At 41.1% G+C, this 21519-nt stretch overlaps 1 protein-coding gene across 4 annotated transcripts in view; it reads right to left on the bottom strand.

Moving 5' to 3' along the window:
• Positions 1–53: 53 nt before the first annotated feature.
• baiap2l1a (BAR/IMD domain containing adaptor protein 2 like 1a) overlaps positions 54–21519 on the bottom strand; it is a 48399-nt gene continuing 26933 nt past the window's right edge. The window contains exons 4-15 of one of the 4 annotated variants that reach the window (XM_021576153.2): positions 20589–20650; positions 17994–18065; positions 17631–17765; positions 12405–12557; positions 10564–10719; positions 10243–10372; positions 10058–10087; positions 9304–9526; positions 4614–4673; positions 4299–4452; positions 1764–1804; positions 54–1632 (exon numbers count right to left, since the gene is read on the bottom strand). In XM_021576153.2, the coding sequence (XP_021431828.2) occupies positions 1560–1632; positions 1764–1804; positions 4299–4452; positions 4614–4673; positions 9304–9526; positions 10058–10087; positions 10243–10372; positions 10564–10719; positions 12405–12557; positions 17631–17765; positions 17994–18065; positions 20589–20650 (1289 nt within the window). In that variant the 3' untranslated portion in view covers positions 54–1559. The remainder of the gene's footprint in view (positions 1633–1763; positions 1805–4298; positions 4453–4613; positions 4674–9303; positions 9527–10057; positions 10088–10242; positions 10373–10563; positions 10720–12404; positions 12558–17630; positions 17766–17993; positions 18066–20588; positions 20651–21519) is intronic. The other 3 variants (XM_021576156.2, XM_021576154.2, XM_021576157.2) reach the window with 3 other exon arrangements.

The raw sequence follows: 21519 nt of genomic DNA, 5'->3' as shown, positions 1-21519 counted from the left end.
AATTCATTCAATATAAAAAACGACTAATTCAATAAAAGACAACCAAAGCTTGTTATTCTCCATTTCATCTCGTGTATTAAGGGATGAACAACATTTTCAATTATTATGCAAGTCTTCATACAGATACACAGTAGGCTATGGCAGTATATTGCAAAGCCAATACATTAATAAGGACCATGTAAGGTTTATCCTGTTTCACTGTGAGATAACATTACATTAGTCTACATGGTGCCAAGAAATATATATATTTTTTTCAGACAACCATTTTGCCCATGATATATTTACAAAACTTGAGGACAAGGACAGAACATCATGTTACATCCTTTTCCTTCTCACCTTTAGAGAATGAAAACAATACACATCAGTATCTGAACAGAGATAGAAGAGGAGGAACCATGTCCAGTGTTCTTTTCAAATACTTATTTGGGATGGTAATCATCAATTAGCATGGACAGCAGTGTGGTGTGTGTATCATGAATTACTCTACACAGAAGGAAGATTTTTAAAAAAACGGTTGACTCTTTTGACATACTGCATGGCTCATACTGTATTTCTACCAAAAACAATGTGATTGTGATTTGCAACAATTGTGTATTTGTATGCACACAACCTTTAGCTTACCATGAAAAGCCAAAGAGAAATTTCCACCCTACAATTATTGTATAAACATCATGAACTTTTGAACAAGTATGAAAAAATACCATTTAAAAGTATGAAGAAAAAGCATGGCAGGGTCCATATGTCAATGCATTCCCCATTCAGAATACATTCATTTAGTAGTCTATGTCAAATCAAAAATCCCTTATTTGAATTAAAAAATTTACACTACTACCTGCTAGGCATAAATGGATTGAATCAACTTTGTTTCCACGTCATTTCAACAACAGAACATATTTGTGATGAAGTTGAATCAACATGGAAAACAGATTGGATTTTGCGTTAAGTCTTCAATATAAGGGAATTTTGTCTTTTTTTCAACCAACTTTGAACCTAAATCCAATGACATGGTGTAATGTTTTGTTGATTTCACATTGAATTCACATCAGTTGACAACTCAACCAACTGTCAATCAAAAATAGACACTGAACGGATGGATGTCTGTGCCTAGTCGGTATATTCATTCTTCCATAAACTCTCACTGTTTAAACTCAGTTTGTTTCATATGTTTACATAAATAGTCTCCCCATTTAAAAATGGGCACGTAATAATGAAAAAGTAAACAATAATTGAGCTCTTCTTTTCCCAACATGTGTCTCTCTCCCATCATTCCCACAACTACTACAGACAGATTATTATTATTATTCATTTTTGTATCTGAGTGCTGAAGAGTCAGGAAGGTAGCCTGGATATTAGTCTGTCTCAGCACTGCCCATATTTATTGTCACTTCACTGGTCTGTTTTACAATGCAGTTGCAACGGACCTAGCAACAACGGAGCTGGTTTTCTGAAGCAGAGTAAAATCCAGGCTATCTGGACATCTTGTCGGACTGTGATTCTGAAGTGTTGGCGGCGCAGAGATTCCAAGCTTCATAAATCCTCTGTCTGGATGATCCCTGTTATCAGACGATTGGTGCTGATCTGTCATTGGTCACTGTAGGTCTCAGTTTGACAGTGGCAAAGGGATTCCCACCTCTGGAAAATATTTCAAAACACATTGTAATAGGTGAGATCCTTATTATTTTTTATTCAAATTTCCCATCAAAATCAATGCATAATCCATGTGATAAGTTATAATGTTATAACATAGTTATTATATGACTTACCCCAGAAAGGGAGCCTTTCCAACCCCATTGGGTAGAGAGATCTGTTTACAAAATGAAAGAAAGAGAAACACTTAAGTCCAGATAAATGCTGTGCATATTTAGTACATGTTGTATTGCCTCCCGTGCAGCTGTGAGTGTGAAAGGTTGCTTCTAGTTGTCTCTTGTCAGACAGGTTGGATAAGGATGTCAACTGTCAACACATATCGTCGTTGTGTCACTCCCAAGTGAAGAACTCTGGGACGTACGGAGACGGAGTGTACCATGACCTCACGCTGGGAGTCAGGAATCTAGAATGTCTAGAAAGGCCAGCATACAGCACACCTCTAGAAACACATATAGAAACACCTCTAGAAATTTTCTAGAAACATATGTAGAAACACCTCTAGAAACATCTCTAGAAACTCTCTAGAAACACCTCTAGAAACTCTCTAGAAACACCTAGAGAACACCTCTTATCGCACCTCTTAAAGAACACTCAACATTACAAACGTGAAACACCTCTAGAAACACCTCTAGAAACACCTCTAGAAACACCTCTAGAAACACCTCTAGAAACTCTCTAGAAACACCTCTAGAAACACCTCTAGAAACACCTCTAGAAACACCTCTAGAAACTCTAGAAACACCTCTAGAAACTCTCTAGAAACACCTCTAGAAACTCTAGAAACACCTCTAGAAACACCTCTAGAAACACCTCTAGAAACACCTCTAGAAACACCTCTAGAAACACCTCTAGAAACACATCTAGAAACTCTCTAGAAACACCTCTAGAAACACATCTAGAAACTCTAGAAACACCTCTAGAAACACCTCTAGAAACACCTCTAGAAACACATCTAGAAACTCTAGAAACACCTCTAGAAACTCTCTAGAAACACCTCTAGAAACTCTCTAGAAACACCTCTAGAAACTCTCTAGAAACACCTCTTCTCTGAGTAGATGGAAATCTTATTGTAAATCCAAACAAGTGAGAGTGATGAAGATAGTTTTAAATGAGATGCTGAACTGATTACTTAGCTATGTTTTAGGATGTATGAACGTGTATCTATCTGACAAAAAATGTCTGCACTCTCAGAAATTAAAATCAAATATCTGATGATGGATGAGAGTAAGCAAACCCTCTCCAAGTTGTGTTAATTTTGTATCCTTATCTGATGTTTTGAAGATACAATCTAACAGTGGATCAGCCAGTTTTTGTACTGCACAGGAACATTGCTGTAGTAGGCTTATTCAAACTACTTCAGGACATAACCAGTACCCTAACATTCCACTAGAGGGCAGTCTGTGTCCAGAAGTGAGGGCACAGAGGCACCTATGCGAGAGGCCCCATGGAGTGGCTTACGTCAGAGACAATCATTAAACAATCTGGCAGCGACAATAACAACGCAAAGAGCAAAGTCATCTCTCTACGATCACATGATCAAATGGAAGTGTGGGGGGGGGGGGGGGGGATCAAAGGGGGAGGGAAGCAAGAAAGTATGGGACTTCTAGAAAGGAAAGGGTGAGAGGTGGGGAATGGGGAGAACAGATGGGGAGGCAACTAGGAGAGGTAGAGAGTTGGAGAAGGAGAAGAGCAGATGGGGGGGCATGGGGGAGAGGAGGGGAGAGAAAGGGGAGGGAGGGATGCCAACTCTATTACGATAACATCCCTAACAGCAGTCTATTTCTCTCAAAGCCCTGAGGCAGCAGTTCCAGTACACAAAGGCAATGAGAGGAGAGAGAGAGACTACTTGATTACTTCATTCTCAAACCAGCTGACACCGTGCAGGTCCTAATTGAAGCTGTGTGGATGAGCAATATTTCTGTGTAGACCTATACCCCCCTTGTCCTCCCTCCTTCCTTCCCTCCCTCCCTTTCTGTGTCCCTACCTCCATTCCTACGCAGAGACAAAACCAGGCAGGGAGCATTTTTTAAATGTCTTTTCGAGGTGACAGCTCTCTCTTGTTCTCTTTCTCTCTCTTGCTCCTCCTCCACCTCACTCTACCTATGTGCTATTTAGAACCTATAAGGGTTCTTTGGCTGTCCCTATATGATAACCGTTTGAAGAACCCTTTTGGTTCCAGGTAGAACCATTTTGGGTTTTATTTAGAACCCTTTCCAAAGAGAGTTCTACATGAAGCCCAAAAGAGTTCTACATGGAACCTAAAAGGTTTCTACCTGGAATCAAAAAGGGTTCTCCTATTGGGACAGCTGAGAGTGTGGCAGACAGGGATTACATTAACACACAACCTCAAAACCCTGTTTCTGTCATGACCTAGCTTAATGTGTTCCTGGGGGTGGGAGTACATCCCTAACTAGCCCAGGGGAAAATACACTCGTAAAAAGTCTTCCACGTTAGGTCATCCAACAATAAACCTGAGGAGAGTGTGGAGGTTTAACGTTCACCCTAAGGAGACCGTTTCCCAGTATTTGGCCTGATAAACAACACTGAAATCAAAGTTGTTCAGACATTTGAGAGACCCCGTAGGTCACTTTAAAGTAGGTTGCTGACTGTACTGTAAGGTGAGAATATGGAAGGGATGATTGGGTTCTGACCGTGTTTTGGGCTGAGTGTGTGGAGGAGCTGACCATTCTGACAGGGCGACTCTCCTTCCCGTCACTGTAGTCTGGCGGCGGCAGCAGAACAGGCTCTTCCTCTTCCTGTTCCGGAAGACTGGCCACACTCAGACAACGCACCGGTGTCCCCAAACTATAGACATAGACCAGATACACACACATTGTAGAACTTTACAAGGTCCAAAATAACCTTGTTTTACTTATTCTAGACACTTCTTGAAAGACCCCTAAAGATTTGAGAGGATTGGGCAATATCATAAGATTATCACATGGTTATATGTGTCTTGGTCTTACCTGTTTGAGATCAGTGGTTCATTGTAAGGTCGGCAGTATGATGAGGGAAACCACCCCCGCCTGAAACAAACAAAGACACACCAAAATATTTGCTAAATAAAACAACAATGAATAACATAATTAAAATATATATATATACTACCGTTCAAAAGTTTGGGGTCACTTAGAAATGTCCTTGTTTTTGAAAGAAAAGCACATTTTTTTGTCCATTAAAATAACATCAAATTGATCAGAAATACAGTGTAGACATTGTTAATGTTGTAAATGACTATTGTAGCTGGAAATGACAGATTTTTTAATGGAATATCTACATAGGCGTACAGAGGCCCATTATCAGCAACCATCACTCCTGTGTTCCAATGGCACATTGTGTTAGCTAATCCAAGTTTATACTTTTAAAAGGCTAATTGATCATTAGAAAAACCTTTTGCAATTATGTTAGCACAGCTGAAAACTGTTGTTCTGATAAAACTGGCCTTCTTTAGACTAGTTGAGTATCTGGAGCATCAGCGTTTGCTGGTTCGATTACAGGCTCAAAATGGCCAGAAACAAGTACCTTTTTTTCTGAAGCCAAATGTCCCTGTTGGCATGTGAAACACATATTTCAATGATCAAATATTTGACAGATTTGCTTCGAAGACACTGTTTCAAGTTGAGAAATACAGAAATTGTTCCCAAGCCAAATCTCACTGTAAAAAATTAATAAATATCATATTATATTATACTAATATTAAACGGGTTGCTTATGGGCTGTTTACTTGGAGGTACCAAGTCTCTGTTCGTGACAAGCTGTCACTGATAACTTTAAAAACAATTTCATACCCAAAGCAATAATAATGGCTGACAATGTCAAAGGGTCATGAAATTAACTTAGCTCATTTGTTTCAGAGGGAAAATGTCAAGGCAGGTAGACTAACATCTCTGCTTAAAGCACTCTCTCTCTCTCCCTCTCTCTCCTATTCTCTGATCTTTCACCTACATATGAGCACTAATGACTTAATGAACAGATAGAGAGAGGGAGACACAAGACCAGCCATCAAAGCATGCACACATAATTACCAAGGTGGCTTTGAGCCATCGGTCTCTGTGGCCTCACCGCAATTACCCACATCTGGTCTTCTGAAATAATATTCAATTACCCACAACTCATCTTCTGAAATACTATTCAATTACCCACAACTCATCTTCTGAAATAATATTCAATTACCCACAACTCATCTTCTGAAATAATATTCAATTACCCACAACTCATCTTCTGAAATACTATTCAATTACCCACAACTCATCTTCTGAAATAATATTCAATTACCCACAACTCATCTTCTGAAATAATATTCAATTACCCACAACTCATCTTCTGAAATAATATTCAATTACCCACAACTCATCTTCTGAAATACTATTCAATTACCCACAACTCATCTTCTGAAATACTATTCAATTACCCACAACTCATCTTCTGAAATACTATTCAATTACCCACAACTCATCTTCTGAAATAATATTAAATTACCCACAACTCATCTTCTGAAATACTATTCAATTACCCACAACTCATCTTCTGAAATACTATTCAATTACCCACAATTCATCTTCTGAAATAATATTCAATTACCCACAACTCATCTTCTGAAATACGATTCAATTACCCACAACTCATCTTCTGAAATAGTATTCAATTACCCACATCTGGTCTTCTGAAATACTATTCAATTACCCACAACTCATCTTCTGAAATAATATTCAATTACCCACAACTCATCTTCTGAAATACTATTCAATTACCCACAACTCATCTTCTGAAATACTATTCAATTACCCACAACTCATCTTCTGAAATACTATTCAATTACCCACAACTCATCTTCTGAAATAATATTCAATTACCCACAACTCATCTTCTGAAATAATATTCAATTACCCACAACTCATCTTCTGAAATACTATTCAATTACCCACAACTCATATTCTGAAATACTATTCAATTACCCACAACTCATATTCTGAAATACTATTCAATTACCCACAACTCATCTTCTGAAATAATATTCAATTACCCACAACTCATCTTCTGAAATACTATTCAATTACCCACAACTCATCTTCTGAAATACTATTCAATTACCCACAACTCATCTTCTGAAATACTATTCAATTACCCACAACTCATCTTCTGAAATAATATTCAATTACCCACAACTCATCTTCTGAAATACTATTCAATTACCCACAACTCATCTTCTGAAATACTATTCTGAATGGCACAGATACAACTGCTTTAACAATGACATTACTTTCAGACCTGACATTTAACAGCTTAACAAAACATAATGAGCCCCAATTTTCCACTGCACTACTTTCAACTGGTACCTGGTTCTATCGCCACTGTAGTCAGAGATTAATAAAAAAAAACGTAAACAAAATTGCTATATATCCGCATCACTCTCAGAGAAATACAGTGCCTTGCGAAAGTATTCGGCCCCCTTGAACTTTGCGACCTTTTGCCACATTTCAGGCTTCAAACATAAAGATATAAAACTGTATTTTTTTGTGAAGAATCAACAACAAGTGGGACACAATCATGAAGTGGAACGACATTTATTGGATATTTCAAACTTTTTTAACAAATCAAAAACTGAAAAATTGGGCGTGCAAAATTATTCAGCCCCTTTACTTTCAGTGCAGCAAACTCTCTCCAGAAGTTCAGTGAGGATCTCTGAATGATCCAATGTTGACCTAAATGCTTAATGATGATAAATACAATCCACCTGTGTGTAATCAAGTCTCCGTATAAATGCACCTGCACTGTGATAGTCTCAGAGGTCCGTTAAAAGCACAGAGAGCATCACGAAGAACAAGGAACACACCAGGCAGGTCCGAGATACTGTTGTAAAGAAGTTTAAAGCCGGATTTGGATACAAAAATATTTCCCAAGCTTTAAACATCCCAAGGAGCACTGTGCAAGCGATAATATTGAAATGGAAGGAGTATCAGACCACTGCAAATCTACCAAGACCTGGCCGTCCCTCTAAACTTTCAGCTCATACAAGGAGAAGACTGATCAGAGATGCAGCCAAGAGGCCCATGATCACTCTGGATGAACTGCAGAGATCTACAGCTGAGGTGGGAGACTCTGTCCATAGAACAACAATCAGTCGTATATTGCACAAATCTGGCCTTTATGGAAGAGTGGCAAGAAGAAAGCCATTTCTTAAAGATATCCATAAAAAGTGTTGTTTAAAGTTTGCCACAAGCCACCTGGGAGACACACCAAACATGTGGAAGAAGGTGCTCTGGTCAGATGAAACCAAAAGTGAACTTTTTGGCAACAATGCAAAACGTTAAGTTTGGCATAAAAGCAACACAGCTCATCACCCTGCACACACCATCCCCACTGTCAAACATGGTGGTGGCAGCATCATGGTTTGGGCCTGCTTTTCTTCAGCAGGGACAGGGAAGATGGTTAAAATGGATGGGAAGATGGATGGAGCCAAATACAGGACCATTCTGGAAGAAAACCTGATGGAGTCTGCAAAACACCTGAGACTGGGACGGAGATTTGTCTTCCAACAAGACAATGATCCAAAACATAAAGCAAAATCTACAATGGAATGGTTCAAAAATAAACATATCCAGGTGTTAGAATGGCCAAGTCAAAGTCCAGACCTGAATCCAATCGAGAATCTGTGGAAAGAACTGAAAACTGATGTTCACAAATGCTCTCCATCCAACCTCACTGAGCTCGAGCTGTTTTGCAAGGAGGAATGGGAAAAAAATTCAGTCTCTCGATGTGCAAAACTGATAGAGACATACCCCAAGCGACTTACCGCTGTAATCGCAGCAAAAGGTGGCGCTACAAAGTATTAATTTAAGGGGGCTGAATAATTTTGCACGCCCAATTTTTCAGTTTTTGATTTGTTAAAAAAGTTTGAAATATCCAATAAATGTCGTTCCACTTCATGATTGTGTCCCACTTGTTGTTGATTCTTCACAAAAAAATACAGTTTTATGTCTTTATGTTTGAAGCCTGAAATGTGGCAAAAGGTCGCAAAGTTCAAGGGGGCCGAATACTTTCGCAAGGCACTGTAAGTCATACTGCTCGGTTTTACACAGTCAAATGTAACAAATATTTTTTTCATAAAGAACTGTACAAATTGTATATTTATGACATCAATATTTTAAAAATATTTCAAATAAATAATGCAATACAGTATTATCTGATGATCTGTATGAAAAACATTTACAATGGACATTTTAGTAATTCCGCAGATGCTCTTATCCAGTGCAACTGACGAGTAAGCATCTTAAAATAGTTAGGTGAGACAACCACATATCACAGTCAAATATACAGGATACGAACACTCCACAGAAGGAAATTGCACGAATGTTGGTGCCAACATTGCATAACTTCTCTGAGAGACCTTAGAACTGTATCTATAGGTTGAATTATTGTGGCCTGAATTATTGTGTAATAAAGGTGTAATAAATCTTTGTAAACGTGTAATAAAGCTTTACAAACGCTTAATGCCAGTGACGTCAATAAGCTTTTATAAAGCTTCATAAACCCTTAATAACCAGTAAATAGTGACTTACTGCCAGATCTTCTCCAGGTTAATGAGCCTTTATAAAGGAGTAATAAAGCTTCAAAAAGGTTCATAAAGGCCTTATTAACCAGTGAATAGAGACTCACTGCCGGGTATTCTCCAGCTCTCCATACAGCCATCCGTCCTTGTCCTCCTGGATTAGCAGCATGATGATGTCACCGTCGTCAAAGGAAAGGAGTGTGTTATTGTTGCCGGCCGTGTGAGGGAAGATGGTCCTGACCCGTTGCTTCCTGCCCACGTTCAGCCCTGAACCTATCGACACCGACCTGGACAGAGACAGACTGCCACCGTCCTCCATACTGCCCTGGTCTGTAAGGTCAAAGTTCAAGTTAAATGTTTTTTACTATCAAATTGCAGAAAGACAGCAAGGACTCTCTGAAATACCTGATATTTACAATAGCAGAGTTCAAATTGATACTTTGCTAAGTATATCAGGGAGAAGACATGGCTTATAGCTAGTGATTTATAACCCTGGTCTAAATGACTATGCGGAGAAGAGAAATTGCATCATTAAAGAGGAGAATTGGCTTTGCAGCGTAATTTTCTGTATAATTTGAACATTCAATAAAAGAAGACATGGAGAACAAACGAAGTAAGAACAGATCCATTAGCAGGATTAAAGGGAAGATGCAGCACAATTTGAAGGGAATTCAGTAGCCGTCCTGAACCTTTGGATTTCTGAATAGGATCTGTCTAGCACATTTACTGAATAAGGCCCCGGTGCACAAGATCAAATATTCCTAAACAAGACATTACATGTAGATTAGGACCTATAGTTTTATCTCTGTTATCTATTTTATCCATTTGTACAAGTCAGATTACGAAAGGCAGCATACTTACATGGGGAAGGTGGTGTGAGACTCTGTAAAACTAAACATAATCTCTGTATAAGATACCAGCTACCAGAACCTGCTATATTTTCACATTTGTGATATGGAATACATGTACAACTACACACACAATGAAACACATACCCATACTTCAATCCAAAGACTGAAGCCTGAGGTGTGAGGCTGCAGTAGTACCTGAGTTGTGGTCTGATGTGGAGGCGTATGTGGATGTGATGGAGGCGTCCTGGTTGAACATGTTAACCAGTGGACTGATCTGGGCCTTCAGCTGGGGGGCTGGTGGGGGAACCATCGAGTCCCCATTGTTCTGATTGAGAAGACATAAAACAGGTTATGTTATGCACATGCAAGTCACAGTACATGCAATCCATCTAGAAGAGCAAATACCATTTATGAGAAGAGCCAAGCCTTTAAACCAAGTAAAGCGGTGAATGATTGTCCTTCTCTTGTTATAGCATTGTAACAACAGTGTAATAACAGCCATGACGTCCCACTCACCCTGTTGTAGCGCTCAACGCGAGGCGAGGCTTCTGGGGATCCAGACACGGGAGTGCGGAGCCCCTTTATCATGGTCATCACCGTGTCAGGCACCTTGGTGGCATCGCTGCATTTATCCTGCCAGCTGGGCAGCTTCACCGCCAGCAGCTCTTTGGCCTACAGTGCAGATAGATATAGACCAGTTATAAAGGTGCAATAAAGCTTTATGAAGCATTCATAACTGTTATATGGCCAAGTTAGGGGGAGCATTGGTTACAGTGCTGAACAACACATAGAATCTCAGCCATATCAACCCCAAGGTGGGCATAATGCCTCTATTTGGTAGATTTGAATCCTGCTGTTGTTGATGTGACTAACTAGGAAGTAACCCCTCGGTGTATGAGGAGGTCACATCACTGAGTCTTCCTTTAAGTCAAGGTTAACTAAGGCCTAACAAAGTTGATTTACTGTTTAACGGATACCTCGCTTCACATAAATATATTTTTTATGGTTTTGAACATTTAATCAATTATTTTAAATTATTATTTTTGACGAAACAAACGATTCACTTTGCGATTGTAGTAGGTTGGATTCTGTTCAATCCCCTTAAATCGAATCATGTGAATCCAAATAAAAATGTGTAAATTGTGAACAGTAATTTTCAAACAAAAAAACCTGTAGCCTTCCATTTTTTTTACCTTTATTTAACTAGGTAAGTCAGTTGAGAAAAAATTATTATTTACAGTGACGGCCTAGGAACAGTGTGTTAACTGCCTTGTTCAGGGGAACAGTGGGTTAACTGCCATGTTCAGGGGAACAGTGGGTTAACTGCCTTGTTCAGGGGCAGAACGACAGATTTTTACCTTGTCAGATCGGGGATTCGATCTCACAACCTTTACAGTTACTGGCCCATCGCTCTAACCACTAGGCTACCTGCCGCCCCCATTTGGGTTATGTGACTGCAAAACTTGTTTTGTAGATACTTTAAGTTGATTTGGGCATTCAATTTATGGGACATTGCAACTCAATAGATGCTAGTCAGCCTGCAAACACTAAGGTAAGATAAATATGACAAAACTAGAAAGGGTACATTTTCTGAAGAAAGTGTGTGCTTGCAACAGCTGTCTAAAAATATTTGTATGGTAGAGGGAGAAGTCTTAAATGTAGAATTCAAGCTGAATAGAAGCTGAAGCAGTTAGTTCTAGAAAGAATTGGTCTGATTACTTTAGTAGACTGCTAGTATTCAGACCCCTTGACTTCTTACACATTTTGTTACGTTACAGTTTTATTCTAAAATAGATTTAAAAAAAGAGTTTATGCCTTCATCAACCTACACACAATACCCCATAATGACAAAGCAAAAACAAGTTATTAGACATTTTTGCAAACCCCCCCCCCCAAAACAAACATAAGTATTCATAAGTATTCAGACCCTTTACTCAGTACTCTGTTGAAGCACCTTTGGCTACGATTACAGCCTCGCATCTTCTTGGGTATGACACTACAAGTTTGGCACACCTGTATTTGGGGAGTTTCTCCCATTCTTCTCTGCAGATCCTCTCAAGCTCTGTCAGGTTGGATGGGGAGCGTTGCTGCACAGCTATTTTCAGGTCTCTCCAGAGATGTTCGATCTGGCTCTGTCTGGGCCATTCAAGGACATTCAGAGACTTATCCCGAAGCCACTCCTGCGTTTGTCTTGGCTGTTTGCTTAGGTTCCTTGTCCTGTTGGATGGTGAACCTTCGCCCCAGTCTGAGGTCCTGAGCGCAAATTCTTAATCCCTCACCTTACTTTTAAAAAATGAAATCTACTTTAGGCCTAAATGACTAAAGGTTAAAAGGACTAAACCCCTTATGTGCAGTACCTTCTCATGGAAGGCGGTGACATGGTAGGAGAACATGCAGTGTTTGTCGACCAGAAAGCAGAATCGTCTCTTCTCCTCCAGGAGGGCCTCTCTGCAACCATCAGCGATGAACTTCTGCATGTCACTCTGCCGCGACGAGATGGTCTTCATATACTGAGGGGAAGAGGAGGGAAAGAGGAGGGGACACGTCAGTAAGGGTTGGTTGAACTGATGAGGGGTCATTAAGGAACTAAAGAGGACAGGTCAGTAAGGGTTGGTTGAACTGACGCGAGGGGGGGGGGGGGGTCATTAAGGAACTAAAGAGGACAGGTCAGTAAGGGTTGGTTGAACTGATGGGGGGGGGGTCATTAAGGAACTAAAGAGGACAGGTCAGTAAGGGTTGGTTGAACTGACGGGGGATGGGGGGGGGTGTCATTAAGGAACTAAAGGGGACAGGTCATTACTGGGTTACTGACAGGCGTACTGTTAACTCTGCGTGTACAGTATATGTATGAGATTGTCTCCAGATACTGACGAGAGGACACAGAGGGAGACTGATTGTTAAAACATTCAGTAAGGTTGTAATTGCATGCTCAGACAAAAGCAGCTTGCTTAACTGTTCAGGAATAACTAATGAGCCTTCTAATCAAAGTCTCTCCTCTGTCTGGCTCAATCTCACCCCCTGTTGTTACTCCACCATCCCTATCCTGTAGAAAATCACCCTGCTGAAAGAACCTGTGTCTGCGTCCCAAATGGCACCCTATTCCCAATGTAGTGTATAGTCAAATGTAGATCACTATATAGGGAATAGGGTAACATTTGGAAAGCAGGACACACTCCTTCCCAGAGAGTGACTCAGAACTGAAACACCATCACAAAGCAGACCACGGAATCTGACATCACACACAGACAAAGCTCAGCTCCTCTTTGAAACAACTCTCTCCCTCTGTCTCCTCCCTTATCTCTCCTCTCCTTTTTCTGGTTGTCATGACGACAGTGAAAGCTGGTTAGTCTCTAGGGTTGTGGTGGTGGTGTCACAGACCCTCCTTTAATGTTTAGCCCAGTCGCTCTTTCTCTGCCCCTCCCCTCCCCTCTCTCTCTCTCTCTCTTTCGCTCTCTCCCCCAATCCCCTGTCTCTCTCTCTCTCCCCCAATCCCCTGTCTCTCTCTCCCCCTCCCCTCTCTCTCTCTCTCTCTCTCTCTCTCTCTCTCTCTCTCCCCCCTCCCCTCTCTCTCTCCCCCTCCCCACTCTCTCTCCCCCTCCCCACTCTCTCTCCCCCCTCCCCTCTCTCTCTCCCCCAATCCCCTGTCTCTCTCTCTCTCTCTCTCTCTCTTTCGCTCTCTCCCCCAATCACCTCTCTCTCTCCCCCAATCCCCTCTCTCTCTCTCCCCAAATCCCCTGTCTCTCGCTCTTCCCCTCCCTCTTCCCCCTACGATGGGGCCACAACTAAACTATGGAGCTTAATTTCTACTGCAAACAATAGCTGGAAGACTGAGAAAGACAGAGGGGAGGAAGAGAGAGATAGAGGATAGAGAGAAAAAGACAGACATATGGAGAAATAACCATTTCACTGTACTTGTGCATGTAACAAATACGACTTGAAACTTGAAACTTGAATTGAGCTCAAGTGTTGCAGCAAACCTGTAGGGGTTTGAAAACGACGGATTTGTGGGCAAATTCCATTAAAGACATTCATGCATGACTTTGGAGAGAGCAGGATGTTACCTTTTCCATCCATTTCTATATTCTGACAACTGAACCACAGAAGATCACAGTAGAGGCGAAACTAAATATACTCTACAGTCTGATACATGACAGTAGAAAGTGTTCATGGGTGTGTGCATGTGTTTGCCCTTATCTAGTCTAATCAACAGGTGTCATATACATAGGATAATGACAAACCAGTTTCCTTCCACATAGCAAGCCACAATACATTACTGTCTATTAGTTTCTCTGAGATAAAACTAGATTACAGCCCTCTTTCCATAGGCAAAGGTAATCTACATACTGAAACAAAGATGGTTAATAGCAAGATAAAAACCAAGAAGCCATTAAGAAGAGATCATGATCACTGAATAGAGAGAGAGACAAGATTCTACTCTTCAAAACCTCCAGTTAGCTAGTGCTTCTCGGATTTCAGTCAGAACAATAATACAAAACGTGTTGCAGCTCAATATATTGGGCCCCTTACTAAAAATAAACCCACCTCATAAACTGACACTCATCAAAGTCGGGCCGGTGAAACCCGTCAATAAAATAGGAGTGGACGAGGAGTTATTGCACAGGCAGCCTTGTATCAAGCAGAGCCAGAGTGGGTTTCATCAACAGACAGCATCTCCTTGGCCCCTCTCTCAACTTGTCCTATTGATTTACTAAAGAAGTCTATGTTTAATGTATACTGTGTTAGGAAGACTATTACTGTATATCCTCTGATTCCTGTAAGTGGCTAAATATGCTACCAGGCACCACTCCAAGCCTACTCTATTTGAGTGGACATTATTGACTATAAATGCCTCACCCATTCCCAGTCCCACTACACCCTACAAAGCTTTTCAGCGAGTGTATACTACCAACCAACTCAAGACCAACTACAAACTCCTAAGTGCACACTTCATACTCCAGATGGGGCTGTACCCTTGGCCAGTCAAGGGTACATGCTTTTTACACCCACTTGAGAGCACAATCCTCATGCAAGAGTGTACAGTGCTCCCACTCCTCACATTCACTAAAATACACTCTCCATTCTAATGTGATGACAGCCATTTGGTCCCTTTCGATGAGCCTTCAGTGTGGCTTTATAGGTGAAGGGCAGTGGTGAACAAAGGACCCAATTTTCATACTTGAGTAAAAGTAAATTGCTAAAATATACTTAAGTATCAAAGTCAAAGCAAAAGTATAAATCATTTCACATTCTTTATATTAAGCAAACCAGATGGCATGATTTTCTTGTTTTTTTTTAAAACAAGAAAATCACTCCAACACACTCCAACACTTAGGCAATAATTTAAAAACACATTTTTGTTAGTGAGTCTGCATGATCAGAGGCAGGAGGGATGACCAGGGATGTTCTCTTGATCACTTTGTGAACTGGACCATTTCCCTGTCCTGCTAAGCATTCGAAATGTAAGGAGTACTTTTGGGTGTCAGGGAAAATGCATGGTGTAAAAAGTACATTATTGTCTTTAGGAATGTAGTGGAGTATAAGTAAAAGTTGTCCAAAATATAAATTGTAAAGTACAGATACCCCCAAAAATGACTTAAGTAGTACTGTAAAGCATTTTAACTTAAGTACCTTGCACCACTGGGGAAGGGGCAAGGCAGTGACGGCACTCCACTTTACATTACTACAAAGAATTTGCCTGCAGCTATACTGTAGGTGTGGTGGTATTGTGTATATTTAGTGTTCATTTCCTTTCCACCCGCTCGCTTTTATGTACAGTTTTTCCACCTTGAGGTGTGCGGCAAGATCAAGGAGCCACCTGGGCCAATGACATACCCTATTTTCAAGACAAAGTTAATAAATGTTTTCTTTGATATTCTCGATGGGTTATTGCCCCATGCGTGCAAATCATTTAAGTGATAACACCCTCGAAGCCGGTGTTTGGAGGTCATGTTGGCACGGGTGTTGTTAGGCCCGAGAAGAAGTCAATGTCCGGCAAACCGTGCCAATATATCCTCCAAACACCGGCTTCGAGGGAATTATCACTTTTATACAACGGGTTACCAACATATCCAAATAATTATTTACATATTTTTATAACAAATATTATTTTGATGGATTTATTAATACTATTTCATCCTTCCACAAGATATAGTCCCGACACAAATTCAAAGTTGCTACCCAAGCCGGCTGGTCATTGGTTCTATCGGTTCGGTTGCCAGAGACGCGACCCAGTCGTTCAGTCTTTTTGTTCTATACCTGTGGATGCGACCCAGTTGTTCATTCTAAATGTTCCATTGCCATACTGGCTGGCAACGTTCTTATCCCTTGCTTGCTAGCTAGCCAACTACGGCTAACTTACAGTCACGTTGAACAGAACAGCAAAGTAGCTGCATTTGTGTTTGTTTAAGCTATTTTCTAGTGGATAAATTCATAACAATAAGCTATTGATGCACGATTTCACCTCGCGTAGAAAATGTGCTCTCGTCAGGATATTTGTTCAGAGGAGCTAGCCAACAACACAGCTAACACAATCACTTCGTTTTACCTGTTTCTATCGATAGTTCTTTGTATATGTCAATAAAAATGATGCCAGCTGATTCATGATTTTGACAGGCTGAGAAACACTGCCTTCCTGTCTGTCTCATCCCGACTCCCGACACGTTCATTATTATGGGACAGCTGGAGATCGAATTTGAATATTGAAACAATGTTTATACAAAACCCTGCTGTTGAAAACTAAATGTTGGTCTAAAAGAAATGTGAGGTAATGTCTAGATGCTTTTTATAGTGGAGATCAACTTTATAAATTGCCTGGCTGGGCTGATGAGACAGTGGAACAGAGTAAATAGGCATTTTAATGTCATAGATTTAATAACTTGTGGAATAGACAATGGCTGGAATGCTGTTTTAACCAATCACCATTCAGAATTAGAGCCACCCGTTGCATAAGGGAGTCCATAGAAGGGTTCAGCTTTGTTTATGTAAACAAAACAAGGCAACCAAGAGCAATAATGTTCTGTTTGGTTTTTATATTGATAAACCAAACAGAACATTATTGCTCTTGGTTGCCTTGTTTTGGACACATAAACCAACAAGTGTTTCTGGATGAGGGTAAAGTCACGTGACTGTCTGTTAAAGTCCCTTTCTAGCCGTCTGAGAAACTTCCAGGAACTCAAAATAATCCAAGCACATGTTCACATCATCAGAAAAAATTAACTGGACACCGAGCCACTTCTCGCTTGAAAATGGAGAACATTCATAGAGTGGGTCTTAATAAGGGACTTTTCTGACTAGTGTACCCATGATACATTGAGTGAACAGCTGAGTCTGATCACTGAGACCCCCAGTGAGATAAGATGAGATCTGTTTTTAGTCTCACCTCGTTCTCCTTGATTAGTTAAGATCTGGATCTAGTATCACCTCGTTCTCCTTGATTAGTTAAGATCTGGTTCTAGTCTCACCTCATTCTACTTGATTAATCAAGATCTGGTTCTAGTCTCACCTCGTTCTCCTTGATTAATCAAGATCTGGTTCGAGTCTCACCTCGTTCTCCTTGATTAATCAAGATCTGGTTCTAGTCTCACCTCGTTCTCCTTGATCTCGTACTTGGTGACTTGTTTCCCCTGGCTCTTCCTCCGCAGCTTCTTCAGGTCCGTCTGAGAGCGCTCCAGAGAGTCCTGCTTCAGCTTGTGCTCCGTCTGGTACCGCTTGAATGTGGCCTGGATGAGAGATACAAAGGTTAAGATAAGTTTGATGTAGAGATGGAGAGGACTTTTACTGAATGCAAGGATAGGGGATATTGAGGAGAGAGGAGACCATAATTAAGTGTGTACTTACATACCTGCATACGTAGACATGCAGACCCGTACACAAACATGCACACACACACACACTCCTTGTGATTAGATTGTCATTTGCCAAAGTCCTATAGTGGTCAATGTACTTACAGTCATATATTTGACATCCATCTCTGTTTTCCTCTCCAGCTCAGCAATGATTTCATTGTGGAACCGCTTGAACTGAACAGAAAGAATCCAGTTCAAGTCGATATATAAACATTTAACAATAGCATAACCATGGCAAGATGGTGACATCAGAATAAGAGTTGTGTGGCTGAGCCAGAGGAATGTAGCTGTGATAATTGCTTTCTAACTGAGGGGAATTCTAACAACAGGTAGGTCTTATCTACCTCTCCAAATAGTTAAACATTGACTACTTTCTCCTTCCTTCGTTCTCGCAGATATCTCAGAAATAACTAACCATGCTTCGTTGGCATGTCGCTTTACTTGGAGCCCAGTGAAAGACAAGTGGGAGCCTTGTAAAGGCTTTACTACAGTTCTGAATGTGTAATACATGTATACTGTAGTGAGAATACATTTTATTTGATCATATCTCTTCTGATTACTGACCAATACTATAAATATTCATAGATCAAATCATCTTAAATTCAACAATAATCATATTTTCAAAGTTTATCCGCCTCGTGCATAGGATACAATAGGTATAAAACAGTAAAGTGACAGTTTTTCTTGAGAACTCTTTCCCAACAATGCTGGGATCATTTTTTCCCTCATCAATCTACACATAATACCCCATAATGGAAAAGCAAAAACAGGTTTTTATTAATGTTAGTTAATGTATTACAAATAAAAAAACAGAAATACCTTATTTACATAAGTATTCAGACCCTTTGTTATGACACTCAAAATTGAGCTCAGGTGTATCCTGTTTCCATTGATCATCCTTGAGATGTAACTACAACTTGATTGTAGTCCACCTGTGGTAAATTCAATTGATTGGACATGATTTGGAAAGGCACACACCTGTCTATATAAGGTGCTACAGTTGACAGTGCATGTCAGATCAAAAACCAAGCCATGTGGTCGAAGGAATTGTCCATAGAGCTCCAAGACAGGATTGTGTCGAGGCACAGATCTGGGGAAGGGTACCAAAACATGTATGTAGTATTGAAGGTCCCCAAGAACACAGTGGGCTCCATGATTCTTAAATGGAAGAAGTTTGGAACCAGCAAACTCCCATCTGTCTGTGTTGATGGGAGAAACCTCCAGAAGGACAACAATCTCTGCAGCACTCCACCAATCAGGCCTTTGTGGTAGAGTGGCCAGATGGAAACCACTCATCAATAAAAGGCACATGACAGCCCGCTTGGAGTTTGCCGTAAGGAACCTAAAGGCCCCTCGACCATAAGAAACAAGATTCTCTGTTCTGATGAAACCAAGATGGAACTATTTGGCCTGAAGAGTCACGTCTGGAGGAAACCTGGCACCATTCCTATGGTGAAACATGGTGGTGGTTGCAGCATCATACTGTGGGGATATTTTTCAGTGGCAGGGACTGGGAGACTTGTCAGGACCAAGGGAAAGATGAGCAGCGCAAAGTACTGAGAGATCCTGATGACTGGGGCAAAGGTTTACCTTCCAACAGGACAACGACCCTAAGCACACAGCCAAAACAACACAACAGTGGCTTCGGGAGAAGCCTCTGAATGTCCTTGAGTGGCACAGCCAGAGCCCGGACTTGAGCCCGATTGAACATCTCTGACAAGACCTGAAAATAGATGAGCAGCGACGCTCTCCATCCAACCTGACCGACTAGAGAGGATCTGCAGAGAAAAACGGAAGAAACTCCCCAAATAAAGGTGTGCCAAACTTGTAGCGTCATACCCAAGAAGACTCAAGGCTGTAATTGCTGCCAAAGATGCTTCAACAAAGTACTGAGTAAAGGGTCTGAATAATTATGTAAATGTGATATTTCCCTGATTTTTTTTTTGTTGTTGTAAATTTTCAAACATTTCTAAAAACCTGTTTTTGCTTCGTCATTATGGGGTATTGTGTGTAGATTGATGAGAAAAAAAAAACAATTTAGTCAATTTTAGAATAAGGCTGTAACTTAACAAAATGTGGAAAATGTCAATGGGTCTGAATACTTTCCAAATGCACTGTATATAACAATGAAAATAGAATAAAAAAACACAGAAGAAGTACGATGACAGCTGAAGAAACATGAGAATGCACCTGCTTCAGTCTAGACCATCTGTATTGTATAGTATTGTAACTTAGACGTAGTGAGTGATTAGAGATGATACTGTCTAAGAGCTAGTTGTGTCTTGCTCTTGTCACAGTTACAACACCAGTGACACCAACCAGAGTCACTTGATTTCCTAGTCTATGCCAAGCCTCTCACCCCCAGGCCTACACAAGAAACCCGACAGACAAAAGAGAGAGCACACGCTGAAAGGAATCTTGTGTCCAGGTGGGATTTCTCTCTAGGCTTTGTTGTGTTCTTGGTGTGTTTAGAGGATAAAGGAGGTCTGTTAATGACTAAGTCACTGTGAGAAAGAGAGAGTTGGCGTAGAGGACTATGGATATGTGTGTCGACATGAACATCCAACGCAGGTCAAAGAGAATGGTAACCCTTGACTTCAGTCTTCCAGTTAATTAGCGATTAGTTGGTAAAATGGTAATTACATAACAAAAAACTACCAAGAGAAGAAGTGACAGTAGGTCAGCAGGAAAACTTACGTTCTCCTCCAGCTCCTGGTGAACCTTCCTGTGCACCTCAGAGATCTCCATCAGAACCACACCTGTAGAGAAAAGATCATATATCATATTATACAGGTAGCTGACAAAATAAAGGAATCACCAACATAAAGTGACTTAATAGGGTGTTGGGCCACCACGAGCCAGAACAGCTTCAATGTGCCTTGGCATAGACACTACAAGTGTCTGAAACTCTATCGCAACGAACCGCCCTTGCTGTCTCTGCCTGGCCGGTACCCCTCACTCCACTGGGATTCTCTGCCTCTAACCATATTACAGGGGCTGAGTCACTTGCTTACTGGTGCTCTTCCATGGCGTCCCTAGGAGGGGTGCGTCACTTGAGTGGGTTGAGTCACTGACGTGGTCTTCCTGTCTGGGTTGGCGCCCCCCCTTGGGTTGTGCCGTGGCGAAGATCTCTGTGGGCTATACTCGGCCTTGTCTCAGGATGGTAAGTTGGTGGTTGAAGATATCCCTCTAGTGGTGTGGGGGCTGTGCTTTGGCAAAGTGGGTGGGGTTATATCCTGCCTGTTTGGCCCTGTCCGGGGGTATCATCGGACGGGGCCACAGTGTCTCCTGACCCCTCCTGTCTCAACCTCCAGTATTTATGCTGCAGTAGTTTATGTGTCGGGGGGCTAGGGTCAGTCTGTTATATCTGGAGTATTTCTCCTGTCTTATCCGGTGTCCTGTGTGAATTTAAGTATGCTCTCTCTAATTCTTTCTTTCTTTCTCTCTCTCGGAGGACCTGAGCCCTAAGACCATGCCTCAGGACTACCTGGCCTGATGACTCCTTGCTCTCCCCAGTCCACCTGGCTGTGCTGCTGCTCCAGTTTCAACTGTTCTGCCTGCGGCTATGGAACCCTAACCTGTTCAATGAACGTGCTACCTGTCCCAGACCTGCTGTTTTCAACTCTCA

Source organism: Oncorhynchus mykiss, chromosome 20, assembly GCF_013265735.2.
Source record: "Oncorhynchus mykiss isolate Arlee chromosome 20, USDA_OmykA_1.1, whole genome shotgun sequence".
Classification (NCBI taxonomy): Eukaryota; Metazoa; Chordata; class Actinopteri; order Salmoniformes; family Salmonidae; genus Oncorhynchus; species Oncorhynchus mykiss.
The sequence above is the reverse complement of the archived record's forward strand: the minus strand, read 5'-3'. Positions and strand labels throughout refer to the sequence as shown.